We start from the raw sequence: 25,603 nt of genomic DNA on the forward strand, positions 1-25,603 counted from the left end.
TGCTCTTTTGCTCTTTTGCGTATAAACATGCTCTTTTTTTACTTTTTGTTAAAACGCGTCACTAATGTAAGGGAAAACGGTGTACGTTGAGCCTCACTTCTTTAAGTCTTTGACGCCATACAACGCGCGGAACTCTAAATTAATTCATGTATCAAATAATAGCTTGGTCCCTTGCGCTCATTTATTTAATCAACAAATTTAAAGTTTTATTAAAGTGCTTGGGATATAGCATCATGCAAGGAAATAAGTTGGATTAAACTTATTATATCACAGTCAAAAGTGGGCCAAAACTAACTTTTTAACAAGCATGTAGCAAAATAATGAGGTTTCAGGCATAAACAAAATCCATCGTAGCATCGTACCTATTGCATGTGCATTAGAGCGTGGCTCATCCTGCCCCATTTACGACTAAATTCGCATAATTATGCGCACAATAGTAGGTAAAACATTTTGTTTCTAGAAGCCGTTATGGACTCAAAGCCTTAGCGGATATATGCATCGGTGCTCAACAAGAAAAATGGGAGCCTGGTTTGCTTTGTATAAGAAGCATTAACAAATTGCCAAAATCTCGACAGTTTACTTTCACGAGCTAGAAAACCTCGGCGTGGATCATATAACCGGTGTGAAAATCGACGTGGATCATATTACCTCACTGCTCAAACTACCCCAGTCTCCCCCAACGGATGATGAGATGCCAAAAATTCCAATTCACTGCATCTGTTTCATGTTTGCATAGATTCATTATAAGGTACATTAGCCACTAACGGAAAATAATATTCACAGTGATGCATGGTCTACCAATGTTATATTAATCCAATGCAATTAATCTCTGTCGCTACTTGGTCCTTTTTGTAGTGTTCTTGTCCCTGAAAGCCTAGGGCGTGATCTAACTAATGCATTACGCTGAAGACGCTCTCCGATAACCAAAGACACATCTATAAATATGTGAAGTGAGTCGGAGGCGTCGCACAAGTGCGTACAAACAGGGCACGTGGCGAAAACAAATCAAACCCATGTAGCCGGCACAGTTTGGAGTTCGCCCCAAGATAGTGTCGGCGCTCGCACTTTCATGTGTGTCGTGTGTCTGTAGACACATGCTCATCCTGCGATAGCCCAGCGGCGTCAGGCCACTTAGACTTAGTACCCGCTAATGTATCCCAAAGCCTCGGCAAACAGAAGCTCAGTGACTGGTCAGAGTTGCGTCGCCTGTCGGACAGACAGTGGATTATTGCCGGACATTGGATTGGCGGTTGGGAGGTGAGAATCTATAAGTGGCGGTTGGACTTGAGTGTCTGCATGGTGCAGACAAAAGGTGGCCGGATGTCGAGAGCGACTGCCCATGACTCCGGGGGTGCAGTCAGGACGACGAGTCCACAAAATTGACTACTGGAGGCGCTAGGGAGTTGGAGTCAGAAGTTTCCGTGAAGATGATCAGGGAAACGCCGGCTTTGCTGATTTCTTTCCTCGTCTCTCGACATCTCCTACACTACAATGGTGAAAATATCGTAACCGAACTTTAAGAAGATGCTCCTTTCAACATCAGTCTTACTTATGCTTATTTTAAGGATATTTTAGGAGTTATGAAAGCTAGCCGAACATGACTTAAAAATAAGACTTAACCCTCGCCGGCCGAGGGGGGGGGGGCGGGTGCCGACCCCCATAGGTTTTTTCGCGATAGCTCCGAACACGCTGGCGATAGAGAGCTGAAACTTGGCATACCTGACTTTTGATTCAAGCCGGATCTTTTGACACCAACCGCATTTTTGGATCAGGTCAGGTCACTGACCTATGACGTCATAAGTGAACCTCTGCACGGTCTTCAGATGTCGCAACTTCGCGACGCCCCCACTGCCAGAGGAGATGTCACAGGGAAATGAAACTTGCAGGATCTAGTATCCTATATGAGTCTCACAACTTGTTTATCTCGGATTTTTCCTAAAGGTCATATGAGGTCAGGTCATTTTCGTGACCTCACCATTATAGGTAAGTCAATGGGGAAAAATGAAAACTGCTATTGTGGCGCCGGGAACGATCTCCAACTATCTCAAGCACACAGAATCGTGATTTGATGCACTCCTTGCAAGGTAAGATGCGTCACTTTTGCAATGTTGACCTTGCGTGACGTCATTTATGACGTCATCAAGGTCATATTAGTTTTTCGTCAATAACTCTTGATCAAATTAAGCTAGCGAGTCGGGGAAGCCTTCAATGGACTCAGGAAGATCTGCCGAATCGAATGATATGCGACATGACCTCTTTCGACCAACTTCGTGACCTGCGGGTGCTGACCTGACCTTGACCTGAGGTCAACACCCCAAGTTGACCTGACCCGGACAAAAAGTATATCATTCGACGCGCCTGAGCGAGGCGAACACGATGCTGCCAAAATCGCAGCTCTGCGGCCGTTTTTTGCGAAGTTATCCCGCGCCCCACTGGGGTCTGTGTATAACACGCCCTACTGGGGGGGGGGGGGGGCTATTCATAGCCCCCCTCCTAACTCCGAAACTACTGGGCCGATCGTCAAAATTCAAACGGCGTCTGATAGCCCCGGAAAAACTGTCGAGCGAAACCTAATTTCATTGACCTCGAGGTCACCGATGACGTCACAGGTCAGGTCAAAGTAAAAATTATTAGCACTTTGGCTTGTTCACATTTTGGGCTCTGGCCGCCGTCTTACAAGTCAGATCAGGCTCATTTTTGGTTTCCACACTCGTGAGCAGATGCTCTAGATACCTTGAGGGTACCAAACTTGTACTTTGATTTTCAGGTCAGGGTCAGGTCATCACAGGTCACGAAAATATTATATCATGCGTCGGTCACGTGACACATGTTTTATGGTCCATTTAGGCCATAGATTTCGAATTTGATGTCGTCTGTGTCATTCGAGGTCATTTTGAGTCGAATTTAGCTTAGGTCAGGCCACTTTCAGGTCAAAAAAGGTCAAATTTTGAAGTTGAGAATTTTCAATAAAAAAGGTGTCTAATGGATGCAGTTTGAGCTCAGGAACACGATGGTGCCATTTATATTGGTGTACGATGCCAAATACGTACTGAAAAATTGATTTGAAAATTTAATAATTGTGAATTTTTTTTTGCAATAATGCGTATAACTTGGCCATTTTTGAAGATATTTAGCTAAAACTTGCTAGAGTTAGTCATAATCATGCGTTTTGTCACATATATTCCGGTTTTTCCGAAAAGTCAAAAACTTTTTGAAAAAAATATAAAAATATAAATTTTGAATATTATTATAAACAATTTTCAAAATATTCAAAATTTTGAAAATCCGAGATAGCAGTTTGATAGCGCGGTCAATTCTGAGTCCTTTCATGCAAAGAAATTGGATCTAGCTTAAAAACTGAGCTCTTGGGAGCGATTGCCGTGGTTCAATGTTTTGCGTCGAAATCGGACGAACATGACGTCACTTTGACGTCATTTCCGGCCGACCTATGGCAGCTACGAAGTTCAAATTTTGACACAAGGTGTCAAATTGATGCAGCCAAAGGTACTGAAAGTTTGGCGTCGATCCGTCAAGCGGTTTGGAAGTTATTCAAGAAAAACGGGAGGGGGGGCTATAAATAGCCCCCCCCAGTGGGGTGCGGGTTATTCACCAAAAACTGAACCGTACCTTGGGGCACTTGACCTGACCTCAGAGGTCACCGGTTGACCTAGGACCTTAAAATCGGGTACTAATCTCTGCGTCTCGTAACGGCGCACACGCTCGTTTATTCCGCGATGCGCTAGCTCCACCAGGAGCGAAAAGGCGAGGGGGGTCGGGCCCGCCCCCCTCGGCCGGCGCGTATGTATAAAACCTATAGGTCCGGCGAGGGTTAAGAGTGGCGTGGAGTTACCTATGCCATTTCAGGCTTATAGTTATGAAGACATATGGCTTCAGAGAAAGAACACAGCCATCGGGAATATGCATTTTAATCACTGCCAGCACGTGTATGTAATATGTATGCATTTATCATGTACGAATGGCCAATAATAAAAAAAATACTTTGACCTGACCTGTGACGTTGGCAGAGACAATGGAGTAACTCATTTTTATCTTGAATAAAATTTGATATTAAGGCACAAGGGTATCAAATTTAATTTATATTGTGAAAAGTGACCCGGTTGGATTGGAGACAAAATGAGTTAAAATGCCCCGTCTTACGACGGGCAGAGCTTGGGTATAGCCCGGGTATCCAAAGGGCTTTAAGTGGAGAACTATAGCGGATGAACGAACGTGAACATGATTGTGAGTGTGACATTAACTGATATTCGATTATTGTCGTGAGTTCGGAGCGGGGAAGTCGGAAACGGGACCGGAGATGGAGGGACGCGATTTTGCAGAAATTTTGATAGAAGGGCTCGATTTTGCGACAAATGGCAGCTTTACAGTGTCTGCAATCCAAATTTTTGCACAGAAAGGAGAATATCTTTGGTCAAAATTATGCATAAATAGTTGCAGAATTTTGAAAACCGGAAATACAGATGTAAATGAAAAAAAGATAAGTTCGGCGAGAGCTAGGCGAAATTATCAGTCATAATCGGCAGAGAACTGATGCAGAAATCGTACTAATCCTAACCACTTCTTATTTACACACAATTTTTTTTTCATATAAAACAATATATCTTGTGGACCTTTTTATCGGTATTTGTTTGCTGATCTACAACAGTTGCCACCCTCTGCTAGTGCCGGTAGCCGGAAGCAGCATGAGGTGGCAAAAGTGCCACGTCACTGATAATTGCTTTTTCTCAGCTCCTTCCTTCAACTATCGTTTCAGATCGGTCATTTGTGTAAGTAGCAGTAGGCGACAGAGCAATGGGATCCAATGATCATTCAACATGATCATATTTGTCCCGCTGCCCAAATCTGTGCCGCACTTGACAGCACTACCGGTGCGGTGACGGCCGAGCTGCCGGGAGCTATATCTGCCGAGCAGCCGTTCCACACTCTCATGACGCGGCCGGCCAAGGTGCTGTTTTTGTCCGGCCGACGGCTATCAGCGATAGAATTGTCGGCGGCGGCGCGGCGCGGGGCGCCACTCGTCGCCGCCTTTGTTCTCTGGCGCAGCGGCAGCCGGCCGCGCCGCGCTCAAACACTGATTGCCACGAGAGCTTAATTCATTTGTCGGCCGGCCGGCTGGAGTGTGCGGCTATCTGGCGGTCAGCGGCGCCGCCGGCCGTGCCAACAGTACTGTCAGTCGGCCGCGCCGCTATCGCCGCGCTCGGTCAACAGGCGGCCATCGCGCCGCACCGGCAGCGCCAGATACGCCACCGGCGCGCCGGCACCGCCGACCCCTGCACCGAACCCGATGAATGTGTCATTACCGAGAACTGAGCTGTCAAAGGTGTCAGAAAACATCGGGATACCGGCAGCCGGCGCTCACAACGGGCGCTTTCTTCAACCGGTACTCGGTGGAAAGGCCAACAGCGGCCTTCACACGTTACAACAGAGCACAACGAGCCTTTGATGACTCATAGATCTTTCCTGTGAGGATGTTGAACGAGAATGACGCGTCGAGAGGGGACAACTATCGCCGACTGGTCAGTAGCGGCAAGCCGATAGCGAAACTGACACCTCATCTTCACCACAGATGCATTTGATGTGTAGGCAATGCAGAATTCATCATGCACTTGGAAGTCATGCACTTATATAACTGATAAGCGTTACTAAAAAGTTTGAATAAACAGTAGCTGACGACCTCAATGGCTTAAAATAATATTCAGAGTTTGAGTAACTTGGGTAAAACCCAAAGGGTCGCCGGTTTTAAGTAGAGAAGTAGCGAATGAATTAACGCATGATCTAGCCCGCAATATTCACATATCTATTATCCAATCGCTGAGCGCCCCCTCCCTCCTTCCCCCAAGAACTGACCGTTTGCTGGCGGGGATGTCTCGGAAACCCTTGGCGAACGGGTTGCTGGCGATTTTCAGACGTGTTATCTGCGAATGATATATAAATTTCGGCTATAACCTACAGAAAATCCATCACGAGCAACACAACACGTTGAACATGCAACGTAGCATACACAATATATGTTTTGGTCAGTTTTGGTATTCCCATACATTCGTCGGCTCACGGCTGTGCGTACACAAAACTGTGCGATTGTCGCTAGCTTAGCTCATGCAAATACAGCATACGATTCACACACAAATCCATGGAAACCAGACATCTATTACAGTATCAGATCAGCGACAAACATTTACCTCTTGGTTTTGATAGGCTGTAACCGTGATGAACTCTGTCTCCCGGAAGGAGAAGGTCAGTGACCTGCGCAGGTCAATCTGCTCTTCAACGGGGGTCACCAGGTCGTTTGTCCACTGCACGTGAACACGAGGCCGGTACTTCTGCATGGAATGCAGAGAAATCTGAAAGAGAATGGTAATGCGCTAGAAGGATAAAAACTTATCCAATGCCATATTCTCTAAAGTCAATAAATTCGCTTACATTTAATCTTCAAACAATGGTTCAAATTCAACCCATATCTTTGGCTTATCCGAGTTCGCTTAGTCATGGTCAACCGTCCCCATGATCCTATGTCGTGCACGTGCTGAGCCCTCCCTCTGGTAAATGGCATTTCAAGCTTTATTACAATTTTTATCATTATGAATGCCTGTCGGTACTGTCGCTAAGCATCATGGTGGTTGCAGAAGAGCCTTACACTAGTGTCGGGTGCAGTCTGCCCCTGCACCGGGTGCACCCTTTGGAATGTGTCGAGTGCACAGCAGCCGTTTTCACGACGGCCATCTGGTACACATTTGGTGCATATCTGGTGCAGATTAGGTGCAGATTTGGTCAAATTAGGTTCAGTGTGTCTCTTAGTAGCAATCAGCTAGGGTTGCACTAATTGCTTATATGCCTGCTTTGTCATATTATCAGAGAGGATCATCGATTAAAATACTTAAATGAATTCATAGAATAAAGATATTTACTGTAAGAGAGATTAGGTGCACATTTGGTCAAATTAGGTGCACCGCCGGATAGCCCGTCGTAAAAACGGCTAGTATCACTGTACTGGGTGGATTCTCACCAGTCAGTGCCCGGTGCACCCTCTCGCTGAGCTGGATACACTCTCACCTGTGCTGGGCTGCATGCGACCCTCCTATTGGTCAGTTTCAGTTTGTCGAACGCGACGATGCCCTGTGACGTCCAGAGTCGACCCAGGGCCGGAGAGTCGGGATGGACGTACCGACTGGGGCCGATGACTGAGTCGCCAGGACCGGCCACTGCCCACTCCGAGCTGGGATCATCCGAGTGGGTAGTCATTAGTCAATCGCCACGCAATTTAATAATGTGGATCGCTCATGAATGTAAAATACAATAGGACAGATACAGGTCAGCAAGAGAGTCCTCTCAACCGGCCACCGCCCAGTCAGTTAGTTATACATAATTAGAAAGCCGGTACCAAACCAAATATCAACTAAAACTAAGCCAAACACCAAAATCAAGCCAACTTCTGAAGTGAAAATACTTGTTCGAACGGAACGGATGCATGGATGACGAAGCGATATTTGGGAAGCGAGTCACACATTGTAGCAGAACTGGTTAGTAGTTGACGGGCTTGGCAAAAATATAAAAAGAACCTAAAGAAAACCTTCTCTGTTACATAACATTTTATTCGTCTAACCAAAGATGTATTTTGTGTAACGGGCCCTTGCTAAACTTTTCCATTTAGGTAGATACGCATAATCGTTAGAGTATTGGATAATTTCGTATGTGACATTGTGCACTGCGCCCATGTGCTGTTTAGTTTATATATTGCCTCGAAGTCGCACAATATCTGTTTTACGTAGATAGCAATCAGTTTTCATAATAGTGGAGAACCTTAGCGACGTATCCATAATCGGGGATGATAATTGATAGCAACGAATGAAATGCGAATAATCATGCAACGGTTAAATTCTCAAAACTGCACCAGCAGTTTATGTCAAAGGAAGGTCACCGCTCAGCAATTTGACGCCTATTGCGCCCATTCTGCATCATGGGTCGGGATGACTTGCGGAATATGACAGATCCGTTCAGAGGACGAACTCAAAGGTCAGTGGCTCACATTTCTGACCTTAGCGTCAGGCCGAGGGTCTGTCACTTCAGAGTGCAGATAGATAGCAGCTTGTCACCATTTCGCCATCGTCACAACCATGATCAACTGCAAATGGGAATTGAAACATTGCGCAACTTTACAGTAATTCGCAAGTGTTAATTAGGATCCACCGTTATTGAATTACTTACGAGTATCAACAGAGACGACATTTACATTTTACTCTGTATACGATTCGATTATTAGTATTCTCGATTCTTGAAAATCGATATCGCAACATGTTTCAAATCACCTGAAATTTGCACGGTTTCTGGCATGTGGTGAATTCTTTCCAATAGCATAAGTCATAACAGTTGGTACCAGCAGCTAACAACGTGTTTGGATTATGCACTGTTGAGCTCCGGGCCGTGCAAACACATAGTCTGGCTCTCCCACCTGTGGTAGATGTAGCGGTAGCGCTTGTCGTCCACTGGCACAATGTCCATGTAGACGATGTACGAGTCAGACGGCTTCAGGCCGTGCAGACGCACCTTCACAGTTGGGAACATGCGTCTGAAACGACCCCGGGAAGCAGTGCTTGGTAAAAACTGTTCTCCAAGCCAAGCATGTGCTCTGTGCTGTACTGACATGTAAAACAGCAACAACAGTATCGGTGCGCTTCGTCTGAATCAGTACCTAATGATCTTGCTACTGGCAGCCCAGGGGGGGGGGGGGGGGAGTAGGTCCCAGCTCCTAAGACGATACCTATTTTTAAGCACTGTACCTGGCGTACGAAAAGAAATGATACTATGGCGTGACGCCATAGTATCAGTGGTGGTTTCCCCCTCCCACTCTAACCTCGTTGGGGTCCGCTATCTTGTCCAGCCAACCGGCCGTGGGAGCCCCATTCGAAATGTTGCACCACTCGTTATATGCTGCCAATGGGCTTTGCGGTAGTGGTTTTTCTACAAATCAAAAAGTAACTAACGATAACGAAAAAACAACACCTAACAACTAACGATATGAGCCATTGAACGGCATGAATCTACGATGTTTTGCCAATGACGACGTGCCGTCAGCCCAAAACATTCCAAACCGTGTCTCACGCTCACTCCACAGACCCTACGCTTCCATTCATGAAACTGATATGAAGCCGCATGCGGTGGTTCGGTCCGGTTTGTTTCCGACCCCCGCGCCGGCCGACACCACACCTGGCCCAGCACCGCCACTAAAAACCTAATTGAGCCCCCCGCGGCCGACGTGGCCGATCGGCGAGTTATGCTGATGGCCGCCGGTCGGCCGAGGAGCGGCGCGATCTACCGGCGTGGCGCGGCGTGAATAACGCGCTGAGACGATGGGCGGCGCAGCGGGGCGGCTGTGGCGCGGTCCGAGTGGGGAGCGGCAGGTCGGGGCGGGCCCAGCGTCGCCCGGTGGTGCCGGCGCTATACAGCTCGGGCTGGTAGGATTGCAGTCCCCAACTGCCCGAGAAGACTTCTCGTCAATCTTCGAGCGCATCCCAGAGGCCACGGCTGGAGTTGTTTGAACCGCCGGGTCTGTCATGTACTCACAGTGTGTTAAAATAACATTGGAGATCAATTTAATCGAACCTTTTGACAGGTTGGGCAGTCGACATCTGGCATTTCATTCATGAGCTGCTAGCGTTGAACGCAACATTTTCCTGAAACTTAGTAGCGTTTGCATTTGCGAATATAGGCGTTAGCAGAGAAAATTGAACGAAAGGGAAACGGCACTGTGTCTACTGTCTAAGCAATATGTCCAAAAATGATGACCAAACAGTAAAAGTTCAGTTGTCCAAGCGATTCATGTGTCAGTCAACCAGTGGCGTATCCAGGGGGAGGCCAGGAGACCATGGCCTCCCCCTTTGACTTCAGACAAGCAAGTGGGCGCTCTGGGCCACTTGAGTGCTCCAGGAGAAACGATCTTGCAGGGCCTGATCCGAAGTACTGTCCCAAGCATATATTAGTCAAACCGCGTTCAAACTATCTTAATTTGCCATTTGAGGGCCCTCAGAGGCCGAGGTCGAGCCCCCAAAGGCTAGCGTGGGCCCCCCAGGGGCCGCTTTGGCGGTGCCTAAAAACTCGGTATTCTAAAAAAGAATGCCAAGTTTGAAGTTTGAATATTGCCAACTTGCCATGGGGAAGTTGGCAAAGAACCGCACTCGGGCGTGGGTTATGTATGCTACTACTGGGACCCCTAAGGCAAGGATGGGGCATCTTGAGCAGGTTTGGCCTCCCCTTTTAAGATCCTGCAGATACGCCACTGCAGTCAACTTAACTTTTTACAAATCGCACCAGCAGTTAGGTTTGCTTCCATGACTTGCTTTTAAAAGAAAAACATTGAATATGCAAGTAGTTGCAGGCTTTTTTCAACGACCTACCGATAACAACATGTTAGCCGAAAAACAGGCCATGCTGACCGCCACGAAAAGCAAAAATACCAATTGCTTTGTCCTGAGTTCAACGGACGACCTCTGGCGTCCGGGTACTAGCGCAATGGTTGGTTTCAAATTTTGAACAAATAACTTTGTTAAAAAGGTCGGATTAAGATAACGTACACAAATATAGACAATGTAGGTAGATAAGTGATAACGAATTAAGTACAACTTCTTTATTTGTTTAAGCCTCGCCGAATAGTTTCTGCCTTTTCGTTGTGAAGTTCAACGGGTGTTCAATTAACTATTAGCCTAAGTGATTTATTGAAGCCCCAAAGAAGCTTACTCTGCCGTCCCCCTCGGACCTCATCAACTCACCTGCCCATTTTGGTGATGATCATCTCAGTGCCGTGTTCGTGGAACTCCAGCCACAGATCTCTGGAGCATAGTTCCGCTGTGATACCCAGCGCCGCCAGACTGGGGTCCTTGGGCTCCTCATGCGCCGCTCCCAACCCGCCAGGAAACCGGGGAACCTGGTCTCGTGATGTCGTCGGGGATAGCTCTGGCTTTACTGGGGCCACGTCTCGCCCCGCTACCGGGGTCGGCTCAGTAGGCGTCACTCGGTCCGGCTCAGGCTCTGTCTTTGGCGACATATCAGCAACTGGCGACGACGGCGGGAGTCGTGCCTGCTCCGCTGAAGATGTTGAAGTCGTCCTTTTCTGCTCAGACAATTGACTAGACGTGCTCTGCTGGGGAGGGTGCCCGGACGGCACTGGATGCCTCGACATTCCACCTGATCTCGGGGCTGCGAAGGCACTGAGATCCTCATGCTCATCATCGTCACCGCTTCCCGTTCCGGAGTCGGATGCACCCTCTTCGGTACCTCGTGCTGGACTTGGACTCACCCTTCGGCGGGCGCCTGGAGAGCTTGGTGATCGGACGAAGGAACATGATCCCGGATTCGATTGCAGGTGCCTGGAGGAATCAACGGCAAGGTCCATGGCAGGGTCCGCGGCTGGGTATGAATCGGTGGTAAAGGTGGCAGAGGCAGCGTGCCTGGGAGGCACCCGGTCGTTCTGGCCACCATCATCACCCGGGGCAGTAGAGTGGCTCGAGACTGGGATACCCGAGCTGTGATCACTTGGCTGCAAAACGTTCGGACTTTCGCAGAATATCAATCCTTGATTTGCTGTAGTGTTGGAGAAGCGGCCATCCTTCCGTAGAATGTTTTGTGTACTGGCCTTTCTTCCGAGCTGGTCTGACGGCGCACCGAATTCGCTCCAGTCAGAGGGTGATCTGTTGAACCGTGCTGGCAGCTGGTTGACTTCATTTGACCCGATGCCTCGTGTTGCGATGGTACTTGGAGACCAACTGCTTCTCCCGTCCGCCGGACTCCGTGTCGCTCTAGCTGATAATGCTGGCTGACCTCCAAATGGGGCATACATTGCATGGTTGAAAATACCGCCAGCTTCTGCAAGGCCATCGGTGGGATTTTGAAGAACGTAGTTTTCATCTGAAATGGATGAATGCACATAATTAAGAATCGATGTTTACGAGCGAGCGCGATACGTGAAGCGAGTCTTTTCAATATAACGGGAAAATCTCAGTATGAGCGGCCCGCGTATTTACAAATTGCAACCGAGCTCCGCCGTAGGTATTTTATTTCCGCCGTAGTGTATTTCACTTGGGGTATTTTCTACCTTCTTTCTACCATACATCTGCCTGAGCTTGGGGTAATTACAATTTGTCGGCGCCGTTAAAAAATGATGCACCTTTTTTCGCAGTATAGGTTATCGCATGTGCATACTTTTGCTTTTTGGTGGCGCTTTTCCCTCGCTCGTATAGGGGGAGGCGTTGAACGGACCCCATCGGTTTTTCCTGAGTAACTCGCGTAAAACCGTCCGATCGCGACGAAACTTTCAATACCCCCGGTTTTATCAATTTTACACCTACCCTGAAAATTTCATGACCCTGACCCAAATGACCTTTGACCTGTGACCTATTTCTCGAGACCATGTTTGGCCCGAATCGCGATTCGGCGTATGTCGGCTCGCATTAGCCGCGCGTTTGCAGTCTTTACGTGGTTTCAAGCGTTGAAACATGTGATATGATGCTGGTCCCATGCATTAGGTTGGGTGTCAAGGTCACCTGAAGGTCAGGTCAGCTCAATGACCTTTGATGACCTCGGTTCACTCTTTCGAGTTTTACATGTTTCTAGGCTAGTTTTTCGAGCTGATTTCGAATTTAGCAACCATTTGAACATTACAGGGGTGTAATGAAATTATCCGGACACCTTTCTTCCCGCTGTAATTAAAAAGCAAAACATTCTGGTACTTTTTCTTTTAACTGAGCATGAAGCCACCTTTCATAAAAACACAGTGGCGAACGTTCTGGAGCATTTCAGCCACTGGATTCTCCAGCACACTGGCTTTGATGCGGACCAACGCCCTCTAAACCTGTGCCTGCGGTTGGGCGGTGCTTGTGGCGGGCGTCTCTTCAGTCACCTACTGAACAAGAGCCCACAGGTTTTCGATTGAATTGGGATCGCGACTTCTTTCCAAGTCATAAGCGTTAGCCCAGAATGATTGAAGGTTCTATCGGCATCACTTCCCGTTCTTTTAGGGACTTTTAAGTAGCGCGCCGCCCCGCATGAAGACAGCGTGGCTTGAATCAGGCACCAGTGCGCGTTCAGAAACCGAGCCCTCCTATACCGTCTGGTTGAGCGCCTCCAACTGCATTCATTGGCCAGTATGTTGCTCCGGTAATACTTGACGCTGATCGCGGTATTTTATGACACTATGTCCTATTGGAGGATCGCTAAGCAGCTGAACATGCTCCAGTTCTGGATATTGTCCGGATGTTTGACGGCGGCGAAGGCCAGCAAGTTCGAGCGGCTGGCCGCCCATACATGGCCGATTTGACGGTTCAAAGGATAATACAGCTCGAACGGCTACCCATCCAACCAGACCACCTCACCCTTATCTTTCTTCAACCAGTGGACGCGATCTGGCGTGAGGCGAAAGGTGGTGAACTGGTTATTTTCCCGTCAGTTTCGTTGTCTTTTTCAGTTTGAAGGGCAATAGAACCAAGTTCAAAAGGGCGGGTAGCGGTAAACCATGATATGGGATCTCTTATTATCTGAGTTGGTAAGAATTCGAGTCAATTTGCGGATTGATTGGTGCCGTTTTCTTGCCGCTATCTTGATGACTCTCCTCACCACTTGACAAAGGGCGGCTTTTGTGGTCGCGACCGGGCTGAGTCTGCCACCGAAGTCCCAGCTTATTACGCCTCAGGCAGATGTGCAATTGGCTGCTGCTGATGTCCAGCTGCTGGCAGACCAGCTTCTGGCTCATGACGCCGTGGATGCCACCATGCAATTTTACCACGAAAGGAGACATTGTATCCCTTTCTCGCAACTGCCTTGGACGAAAACTACCATGTGAACCCGTCTGTGAATCGACTCCTACTCAGAGCAACAGTCACATGACAAGGTCAGGTCACTGCTGAGTTGAAAAACCGATAGCAGAGTCACGTATTCATCCAATATTCCCACTTCTAACATCAGAAAGGATTAGGAAACTGTGCAAACAGATATGGCGAAAAAATAGATGCCCGGATAATTTCGTTACACCCTGTACTGAAGTAGTTTTGGTGCCTTCGTAACATGTTACGAAGCTGTCAGAGAAAAAAATAGCGTTCTGCCCCTCCAACTTTTGCTGATTTGTAGAACTTCGTTGCTTAGCAAACCACTATGTTGTTCGCGTTGAGGAGCTATGAAATGTCTGTATAGTTCAAAATGTTAGTTCTGTAATTAAAAGAACTGATGCAATGTTGCACATAAATCATAATCTAACTTAACAACCGAGCATTGCAGGTTTGACGGCTTTTTGCCCCACCACCTTCCTTGGAAAAGCTCCACCCTTGCATATGGGGCAAAACATAAGGGACAAAAACACAAAACAAGACAGATAAAAAACAAAACAAAATGAACTCATTACCTAATGAAGTTCAGTCTAGAGCAAAAACATAGGTAATAGGTATCTATGTCAAATTAGAATGAGAGGTTAAAATCAACCTGACCAGGCCTTACGGTCTGACCTGGTCCTAACCGCCTTACTTCACCCGAGGTGCACTCCAGAAGTTTTGAGACTTTTTCAGTAGAGACAGTTAGTTGTTTCAGAAAAGCTTGAAACTTCATTGACTCTCGAAATGAGACCTCCCGAGTTTAATACACTTGTTGTAGCGCTCCGGTCACTTCCTGAAGGCCCGCTGCTAGTCCTTCAAAGTGAAGGTGCCCAGGGCCTTTGTCACAGCCTCATTCGTCTCCTCCACATCCTCCAACCGGCGTCCCCTGGGCTTCTCTGTCGGTCTGGGGAACATCCAGAAGCCACAGATGGCCAGATCTGGACTGTGGGGAGGATGAGGGACAGTTTTGATGCCCATCTGTGTTAGTTAGCTCGTCACCATGATGGACTTGTGGGTGGGTGCGTTGTCCTGGTGCAGGTGCCCCTGGCCAAATTTGAAGAGTTCCGGTCTTTTGTGGCGAATTCCCTTGCTCAACTCCCGCAGAACTTTCAGGAACCATTCCTTGTTAATCATCTGGCCGAGCACGGGACCCAGCTAATGAATATAATGCCTTTTTGTCAAAATACGGGATTATTATGAGCTTCCCAGTGGACCTGCTCTTTCTGGCTTTCTTGGGTCTGTGGGAGTCAGTGTGCTTCCATTGAACACTTTGTCTCTTAGTGTCTGGATCGGTAAAAATACACCCAGGTTTCGTCTCAAGTCACTGAAGAGTCAATTCTAAATGTTTCTGGGGTATTTTTATCAAGCTAATCACAAAATTGTATTGCATTGCGACCCTCAAAGTCGTCCTCACATGTGAGGACACTAACAGCCTGACCATGCTGTACATTGGTCACTGTGACAAGCCGCGTGTGACTTGCCGTGTTCAGGGTGATGCCCTAGCCGTCTCTTCCAACGTAGAAAAACAATATTATGCAAGTACGTTTATGACAACTGTGGTAAGGACATATGAAAGCGACAAGAATCTAGCACTGTTAATAGGGCTTTTACGAGGGCAGTCTCAAAACTTCTGGAGTGGACGACGTAGCTTAACCCAATTCAACCTAAGCTACCACAACACCTGCAGAGGTACCTTCCTGGAAAATGACGCCCAGGGAGGTGTCCAACTTATTGGAATATTACCATGATTGCTTGTCAAAATATGTGTCATCATGCTCTTGTTTGACAAGTGATGTATAATAAATGTGACATTCAAAAATGGTCTCCTGAGTCCTGAATGTTGAGTGATCAGAACATTCAAATAATCAGGGTACAATGCTGTGCATCATAGTGCACACGTATCATGTTGTTTTTGTGTAGGCCCTCTGCGCATTAGGTATTGTGTACACTGCCATGTGCACCTTAACCCGCGCCCCACTGGGGTCTGTGTATAACACGCCCTACTGGGGGGGGGGGGGGGGCTATTCATAGCCCCCCCTCCTAACTCCGAAACTACTGGGCCGATCGTCAAAATTCAAACGGCGTCTGATAGCCCCGGAAAAACTGTCGAGCGAAACCTAATTTCATTGACCTCGAGGTCACCGATGACGTCACAGGTCAGGTCAAAGTAAAAATTATTAGCACTTTGGCTTGTTCACATTTTGGGCTCTGGCCGCCGTCTTACAAGTCAGATCAGGCTCATTTTTGGTTTCCACACTCGTGAACAGATGCTCTAGATACCTTGAGGGTACCAAACTTGTACTTTGATTTTCAGGTCAGGGTCAGGTCATCACAGGTCACGAAAATATTATATCATGCGTCGGTCACGTGACACATGTTTTATGGTCCATTTAGGCCATAGATTTCGAATTTGATGTCGTGTGTGTCATTCAAGGTCATTTTGAGTCGAAATTAGCTTAGGTCAGGTCACTTTCAGGTAAAAAAAGGTCAAATTTTGAAGTTGAAATTTTTCAACAAAAAAGGTGTCTATTGGATGCAGTTTGAGCTCAGGAACACGATGGTGCCATTTATATTGGTGTACGATGCCAAATACGTACTGAAAAATTGATTTTAAAAATTAATAATTGTGAATTTTTTGCAATAATGCGGATAACTTGGCCATTTTTGAAGATATTTAGCTAAAACTTGCTAGAGTTAGTCATAATCATGCGTTCTGTCACATATATTCCGGTTTTTTCGAAAAGTCAAAAACTTTTTGAAAAAAATATAAAAATATAAATTTTGATTATTATTATATAAAATTTTCGAAATTTTCAAAATTTTGAAAATCCGAGATAGCAGTTTGATAGCGCGGTCAATTCTGAGTCCTTTCATGCAAAGAAATTGGATCTAGCTTAAAAACTGAGCTCTTGGGAGCGATTGCCGTGGTTCAATGTTTTGCGTTGAAATCGGACGAACATGACGTCACTCTGACGTCATTTCCGGCCGACCTATGGTAGCTACGAAGTTCAAATTTTGACACAAGGTGTCAAATTGATGCAGCCGAAGGTACTGAAAGTTTGGCGTCGATTCGTCAAGCGGTTTGGAAGTTATTGCAGAAAAAACGGGAGGGGGGGCTATAAATAGCCCCCCCCCCAGTGGGGCGCGGGTTAAGGGAAAAAAGTGACTGGTGGTACATGACAAAGGGTTGTCCAACTGTGAAGTTCATGCCCTTGGTCTTGCTGGTGCCAAATGCCTATAGCTACAGTAGGTTCAGTGAGGGTTGTAGACATGCTACATACACTGTGCATTGAAGATATTGGCACAAAGTTCATCCATAATTACTATGCTTAACACTAATGTAAGAAGCAACATAAATGCCCAGCTGATACAGCTCTCTGGTCATGATCACACAAATTTATTGACATATTTTGCAGGTACATATTTACATTCATAGCAAATACTTTCGATTTGATTCCATAATTACTAATTAGGTGCTAGTAAGTAGTAAGCTTGTATTTTTGTAGGTACAACAATGACCATATATTAAATCATAAAAGAACCTTCTCGTGGCATTCATCACATACCTTTTTACCGAACAAGTACCTATCTACCATGCAATGATTCTAAATTTTGTCCGCAATCCACCTATATCTCAACTGACACATTGAAATTGAATATCCTAACAAAACCTAGAACTGTACATAAGAAGAATGCAATACTACAAGAACTATGAAGTTCTGAAGTTATCCTCACATGCTCGAATGTTGAAACTCTACTTTTATCGTCCATTTCCACGTTTGATTGAGCCATCATATAGAACTGTTTTCGCTCTTCAGTCATAAGCTTTTGCACAAATCTTGAATTTTTACACATCATCTTGAACCATGCTCCAGTCTTTCCAACAAGGTACTATGGAACATCAAAGCAATTTTGATTTGTTACAACAGCTTCAGATCATGATAGGCTTGAAGTTTCAGTTTGTTACACCATTTGCCAGACAAACCTCTAAAAAATGTGTATCAATTCCCAAACTAAGCAAATGATTATATCAGTATTTGCAGTTTCCACACAATGATTCATACTATTATTCGATTTTTATATCAAGAAACTCAAATAATCCACAAACTGTTGCTGAAACACTCCCACTTCGAGAGCTCACAGCAATAACAATAACAATACAAGTAAGTTGAAGCAAACAAACATTGCGCCAGATTTCGTATGAAACGCGCCATCATCCTGAAGTTTCTACCACAGACGGTAGTTCAACTGCAGCCGTAGTGCAAAAACCCCTGCCCACCTTACCCCACGGCGGAGCTCGGTTGTAATTTGTAAATACGCGAGCGGCCCGGCCCGGCCCGACCCGGCCGGTAACGCCTGAGAGCTATGCTTATAACTCAGCAACCGATGGACCGATTGACCTGCAGTCTTTTTTGTTGGGGTAGCCCCAACCCTTCTACCCCGTAATTGACTATTTTTGATGCATCTAGGTGACCGTCGTGGCACGTGCCACGTGAAGAGCTAAGTTAAGTTGTTCTGCTGAAGTAGCGATTTTGAGAGGCCTATATCTCGGCAAACGCTGGGGTAATTGACTTACGGTAATTTTTGTAGGGAAGTTGCATCCTTTCTGTCAAACATCAGGTACTCTAATGCATGTGGGTCACCCTCACTGCACGTGGAAACTGCAGAAGGAAGAGATGCCAAGTTTGTTCCCATTATAATAACTCGGGAATTACTGGGGCGATTTCGCTAAAACTTGGGCATGTAGGTATAGCATTTGCATTGCGCCATGCAGTGCATTCCCGTGTTTACGGTTAGGGTGCTACTGCATGTGCGCACGTGCAGGGGGCGTCTCCAGATCTCGAGAACGGCTGGGCCGATTGCGCTCAAATTTGGTAAGCGTTTAGGGACCGGTTGGTGAGATGCCGTAAAAAAGTCACTTTGGTTCCAGTTTGCACATGCGCACGTGGAGGGTGCCGATTCTAGATCTCGTACATCCTTCTCTGGACCTCGGGTAACCCCATCGTGATCGGAGCAGGCTCCTGTGCGGTGGGACGACCGTTTATACGGCTGTGTGGCCTGTTTCACGGAATGGGCTAAACCATTGTGATGCATGATGGTAGTCACCCAGACCAAAGTCCCCTACCCTAACCCTTAATATCCTGTAGGCCCTGCAATGGCCTCGGTCGATCAAAATATGGGCATAACATATGAAAACAACCAAAGAAATAAAAAGGCAGTTAAAAAACGGCACTGTTCATAAAGGAGTATTTGTATTTGTATTTGTATTTGTATATTTAAAATCGCCAACAGACAATAAGTCCACTTAAAAGGCGAAGTCAAAGAGACAGTAAAACAGCACACACCCACACACACAACACACACACACCTACATACACACACACACACTGAAGATAAAAACACGTAGGGTTATAAACACAGGAGATGTAAATAAATAAATAATAGCCTAAAAAGCCTAGTAAACAAGAAACACTAAAAGCACAGCGGATGCGATCACGCTGCTTCCAGCCCTTTCACATAGTTTAAAACGTGTCCTCTAAAAGTGTAGAAACTATCGCTAAAAACATCAGCGGGACTTCTAGTTAAAAACACGTTCATGGCCTTCGGTAGTCGGCGCAGAAAACCATCCCCGACGGTCCGTACGCGCCAGGGAAGCTCGGCGAAGAGCCGCTGTGAGCGGGTTGATCGCGGCGGCACATGGAGCGGAAATCTACCAAGGAGGTTAGAAGAACGGATTTTACCGGCCAGGATATTCCTCAGGAAGAGCAGGTCGTGTTGGTTTCTACGGACAGACAGTGATGTAATACCAAAATGATGCAGAAGAGAAGGATAGGACAGAGAGGAACATGGCGAGGATGTGTGGCTATTCAACCACAACAAGAATTTGTGCTGCACACGATCAACCCGCTCTGTGTGGGATTTGGCCGCTCCCGCCCAGACCACGCAACCGTATTCCAAAATTGAACGAACATTGGCATAGTAAGTAACGAGTAACGTATGTTTGTTAAATTTCGATCTCTTAGTCCCGGCCTGAAAGGTTCTGATCATCAGGCCTAGGGCCCTGTTTGCATGGCATACAATCCGGGACACGTGCGCCGAAAATGACAGCTTGCTGTCAATTGTGACGCCAAGATCTTTGATCTCGTCTACGCTCTCCAGAACAGCGCTGCCAATACGGTAGGTGGTCCGAACGGGAGCGCGCCGCAGAGTCACACTGAATGCTTTACATTTGGCTGGGTTTAGAGACAGACCCCATGTGGCCGACCAGGAGCTCAGCCGGTCGATGTCCGTCTGCAGAGTGGCAGCATCCTGGCGCGTCGTGATTTTCCTGAAGATTTTGGCATCGTCTGCGTAGAGTAAACATTCTGAGTCTAGATCGGAAGGGAGGTCATTGATAAAAATAGAAAATAGGATTGGAGCAATCAATGACCCCTCTGGATTTCCCGAAATGACACTAGTCCATTCCGACGTTTTGCCGTTCAGTGTGACTCTTTGGCGCCTATCGGAGAGGTACGAGACAAACCACATGAGAGCTGAGCCGTGGACGTGGAACGAATTTTTTAGTTTGTGGATCAAGTAACCATGATTTACACTTTGAAAGGCCGCTGTGAAGTCGGTGTATAATTATATCGTGTTTGTCTGGTATCCCTCCGATATGGCCTCCCACGCCGAGGTCAGAAAGACGGCCAAGTTGCTGGTGCATGATCTGCCCGGCACAAAACCGTGCTGCTCGTTGCAGAGTGCCGGTGCCACGTGCCGGTAAAGCTGGTCATAAACCACTTTTTCTAAAATCTTTGCGAAGAGAGGCAGCAAGCTAACACTTCTGTAGTTTTCGGCCGACTTTTTGTCTCCTTTTTGAATATCGGCACAGTGAGTGATTGCAAAATACATAAATATCTTGGTCGATATGGGACACACCAGAGTCCTGTAGACGGTTGTCATCCCAGATTAATGATTGTAAATTATCACGCGCAGTGGAAGGGTTCCGAGAACTTCTCCCAGCGGAAAGGGGGGGGGGCGAATGTCGCCCTTCCCCTAAGATCTTAACTCCTCTGGAAGCTAAAAGACGAAATTTAAAGGGTTGGTGGGGGTGGTGGGGAACTCGACTGTGCGTTAATTTCATGACATTAGATCAAAATCGTCAATGTCAAATGAGGACAAATGGGGTTAAGTTTGCCATATGAGGGACTAACTATTTTATGTTTAGACTCCCATAACTCAAAAAATTACCGGCCGATTTTCTTATTTATTTCACTAAACGACAGCACATAATTTTTCAAAATACATTACGAATTTCTAGTCAATCCAATCACTCTGCTAAGAGTAAGATGTCTTCCGGTTGAGGCGGCGATCAGCCGACGCGGGAAGCCGTTCAGTCACATTTTTATGTTTATCATTCTCGTAAGTCGTAACCCAAAATTTTACCGGCTGATTTTCGTATTTATGTGACCATAAGATTGCCTTTACACCACATTTCTAAGCCTTCACAGATATTTTGACGCGAAGCGATCACTAGCAGCGGTACTGGCAGGACGAAACCGTCCGGCACCGGTACAGTCTATCAGGCGGCGAGTAGCGGCCGGTGCCGGCCGCCGCGCTTCTGCGCCGCCGCTCTGGCAAGATGTTTGACTTTACACGGTACACCCGTGTTAGTAGAAAAGTTGTGGACCGATTGTTATCGCTTTCACGGCAAAATATGCAGTTTAATTTCAGGCAGGTACTGAAAATTTAACGTCAATAGAATATTACGGCATGGTTTATTTGCCAAAAACAGGAGAAGTTGGCGAAATTCGCCCCTGCACCCCGTTCAACTGCGCGTGCCATAGCTATTTTTGCGGTTGTTAAAATGAGCCACTCCGGTGGCCATTTAGTTATTCGCTTATCACAAATGGCTATTCCATTCACAAAAACAAAACAGCAGATAAAACGCTTAGCTGTTCATGAGAAACGTAAAAAAGCAAAGCTTTCCCATTAAAACTTAAAAACTGTTATCGAGTATAATTAAGTAAGCTCGAAGACGCCTTGATGACATAAGGCTTTATTATTTTCGGTCTGTTCTGTATTATTTATAAAGTTCATATGACGTCATAAATGCTTTCCATTGCGCAAACTTGAACTTAAAAGCAATAGTTTGGAATCCCGTAAAGTGCGAAGGATATTGCGCGTGTGCTGCAAATGCTTTTATCGTATAGCCATGTAGTATATAATACTGAACGAGGCCGGTGTAAATAAATTTTCAAGACCGAGGTCCTTACTGAATTTTTGAACGAGGCCGAAGGCCGAGTTCAAAAATCAGTAAGGACTGAGGTCTTGAAAATTTATCACCGGCCGAGTTTGGTATGTATTTTACTGTATGCCAACGATAAAATAATTGTCTAGACCGAAGCTCTTAGCCGTTTTTTGAACGAGGCCATCCCAAAATGTTGACTTGGTAATGCATTTTTGACCGTGGTCACTTTGCTTACACCAGTTATTACCACACCCCTCAGGCTAATGTATTTGAATAGACCAGGCATACAGTAAAGCTATATTGTGCATCTTTTTGGCCAAAGTTTTTTAGTAAAAGGCTTGCAAAACGTTAATTCTGCGATTCCGTCCTAAAGTCTAAGAGGCCATTCAAACGTGCTAACCCCTTAGTATTCGAGTGCTACAGACTCTGATATTAGATATTACCGAATTAAGGCACTTATCGAAATTGCCCGTGCCCAAACCGGTAATTGCGAGCCAGGGACCTCAAGCTGGCAATTTCAACTCAAAGTAAAGGTGGGATGCCACTTTAAAAGAAACATTTGAAAGCAGTCGGTCTCGTCGTGTTCGAGAACCAGACTCAGAATGGGGATATTTGATGTTACTCTTAAATTGCTCAATTGACATCTTGTCGATGTGCTAGTTGCGTTCTGGATTCATATAAAGTTCGGGTGCAATTATTTGGTCCGTTTTCAATACGTGAGGGTGAATTACAATGGCGCGCACGGTCCTTGGCACGGCCCCTTTATATGAATGAAGGCGAAAAAAAAACGTTGCACGCAGTGAGGTGGACGCGTTTGATGCAAGCAAATTATAATATATTGGAAACTGGAATAGCCATTTCATGACAGCCGAAAGCCTGTTCCAGCCGTAGGGGTTCATTAGCGACTCAAACCCACTCCCAGGCTCTCGCTACTGCACTGGTAACTCCATATTCTAACTTCCAACCAGTGACTCGGGATAGGCGTGAATAATTCAGCTAGGAATGAGAAAGCCCATCAAAATTTGCTATTCCACTAACGTTTGTAGTTGTGGCCCTCCCCTCGCCGGTCGAAGCGAAGGGGTGCTGCCCCCATACGTTTTTTTTCGCACTTGCTTGGAAAATGCTGGGAACAGAGAGCTGAAAATTTACATACCTGACTCTTGGTTCAAGTTGGAACTTACGACATTAACTGCATGTTCAGTTCAGGTCAGGTCACTGGCTTATGACGTCATAAATGAACCTCTGCAGTCTGCAAGGCCCTAAAATGTCGCAAGTTCGCGACGCCGTCAATTGCAATGTCAGGGAATCCTTTATGGGGAGATAAAGCTTATAGGACTTAACATCCTTCAGAGGTCTCACAACTTAATTATCTCGGATTTTTCCAGAAGCTCACCAGGCTGGTCACGAGGTCAGGCTGGTCACGTAACCTCACCAATATAAGTCAATGCAGAAAATATGGAAACTGTATTTTTGCATTGGGAAATATGTAAAACCAACTAAAGCACATGGCATCATGATTTCATGAACAGTCATTACAAGGTCCGATGCTTCACTTTTGCATCGCTGACCTTGCATGACATCGTTTATGACGTCACAAAGTTCGGTTCACATCATTTGTCAGCTTTAAACAACAGCAGCTAATCAAATAGGACACTCTATGATCACTAGCTCACCTGAACTGCCATCATTTTCAGTCGCCAAGTTTTTGGTCAATAACTCCCGATCAAATACAGCTGGCAAGTCGGAAAAACCACTAATGGACTCGAGAATCCTGCAAAATCGGATGATATGCGTTATGACCCCCTTAAGCCAGTTTCGTCACATGAGTGGCTCTGACCTGATCTTGACCCGAAGTCAACACCTTAACCCGACCGGGCCCGGGGGTAATCCCAACCACTGCAGGCTGCAGCCCGGGGGGCTGCAGTGGTTTTTCGTTTTTCGCCCCCCCCCCCGTCTAACTCGGTAAACAAGGGAGCTACGAAAACAAAAGCGGTACCAAACGAAAGACCTTTACAAGACGATTCTAAAGCATCCATTTTTTTAATTTTGCATCCCGGTTCACTGAGGCATACCGGGGCGGGGAATAAAGCATCTAAAATGTTTGAACTCAGGTCAATTTTTGAGGTCAGAGGTCAAGGTCAAAGGCAAAAACCGGCACATGTGTAGTGATCTCAAAGTAAGCGTTCTAGAGGACGGCAGGATGCATAAAACCGGCAAAATTGATATTTCCGGCGAATGTTAACCGTTCGTTTGTGCATCTACACCTTTTAGGTACTTGCATTCCAAATTACATTCAAAATATACAAATATACAAGTTCACTTGCGTTCGAACAAGACATGTTCCTTGGTCACATTCGTTTTATAGATATCATGTTTGGCACTTTTGAACGGTCAGCTGTCATTTCTATCTTCCTCAAATAAACACCAGACGTTTTGTTTTTAGCTGCCATCAGTCGGTTGACATCATTTGTCAGCTTTAAAAAAAAAACAGCTAATCAAATAGGACACTGAACTCTATGATCACTAGCTCACCTGAACTGCCATCGTTTTCAGTCGTCTCCGATCGCCGAGACGCTCGACCCGCATGACCTGCAGCTTCCGAGAGCTGCAGCAGTCCCGCCACGGAAAACGCCCTGGCGCGCGGGCTCAGACCGCTCCAGTCGCCCATGACGGCTCACAGTGGCGGCTGGGTCGCACCTCACACCCCCACCGGCACCGTGGCTAATCCGCCCGCCGGGCGCCCCAAGCCGGGATCAAATCACACTTCGTGGTGCTGCCGGCGCCCGGCATAACGCCCGCTCATTGGCTGCTGGCGGCCGGGGGCGGGGCCAGCGCACTGCCGGGAGGGCGTGCTTTACCGCGCCGCGGCTGCCGGCCACCGCCGCCGGGCCGGGTCGCGTAGCTGTCTAGCCGAGCTGTCCCCGGTGCGATAGAGACCCCAATGGCTGGTGGAAGGTGACCGGTGCAGGACAGAAAGGTGATGGGCATGACGAGCGAGATCCGGGTATCGGATACTTTGTATTTTTATTTTTATATAAATTATTCCAAAATGAATGTCTATCAATCACGGATAACAGAATGTGCAAAGTCACCACTGCAACTTTGCAGTACCTACTTAGTACTTAACTAAAAGAAAAAGTGGCACTGCTGAAAGCCTCTCGTTAGTCTTTAGTGTCCTGATTTTACCTAGGAATTATGTAAATTAGAATAATTCATCATAAATTGGTAATACGGGATTACAGGGTGATCAATAAAGAATGACATTAAGTTAGCACCCACGACAGGCACATAACATGTATTTTAATACACAAAAAGCACACCGTTAGAATGATAAATCTTGGACATTTGACATTTCATATGCGAAAGTCAGCTGTGACACTTGTTCGTCTACAGGAGGTGCTCAAAGTTCCCTCCCCTCTATGCGCAGCGGAGCTCAGCCCGAGCCGCTTGTGCCGCGCCACACGTCCCAGATGGCTGTCGATCATCCTATGGGCAAAACCTTCGGCGA

At 46.5% G+C, this 25,603-nt stretch overlaps 1 protein-coding gene across 2 annotated transcripts in view; it reads right to left on the reverse strand.

Annotated features, from left to right (window-relative positions):
• Positions 1–25,139, reverse strand: part of LOC122390253 (T-box transcription factor TBX1-like) — a 28,683-nt gene extending 3,544 nt beyond the window's left edge. The window contains exons 1-6 of one of the 2 annotated variants that reach the window (XM_043382991.1): positions 24,628–25,139; positions 10,779–11,913; positions 8,465–8,581; positions 7,069–7,231; positions 6,198–6,359; positions 5,866–5,933 (exon numbers count right to left, since the gene is read on the reverse strand). In XM_043382991.1, the coding sequence (XP_043238926.1) occupies positions 5,866–5,933; positions 6,198–6,359; positions 7,069–7,231; positions 8,465–8,581; positions 10,779–11,913; positions 24,628–24,763 (1,781 nt within the window). In that variant the 5' untranslated portion in view covers positions 24,764–25,139. Of the gene's footprint in view, positions 1–5,865; positions 5,934–6,197; positions 6,360–7,068; positions 7,232–8,464; positions 8,582–10,778; positions 11,914–18,006; positions 18,019–24,627 lie in introns of those variants that run through there. The other variant, XM_043382992.1, reaches the window with a different exon arrangement.
• Positions 25,140–25,603: the final 464 nt, after the last annotated feature.

The sequence above is a fragment of the Amphibalanus amphitrite genome, unplaced genomic scaffold (assembly GCF_019059575.1).
Source record: "Amphibalanus amphitrite isolate SeventyFive unplaced genomic scaffold, NRLGWU_Aamphi_draft 000388F_arrow, whole genome shotgun sequence".
NCBI classification, from domain to species: domain Eukaryota; kingdom Metazoa; phylum Arthropoda; class Thecostraca; order Balanomorpha; family Balanidae; genus Amphibalanus; species Amphibalanus amphitrite.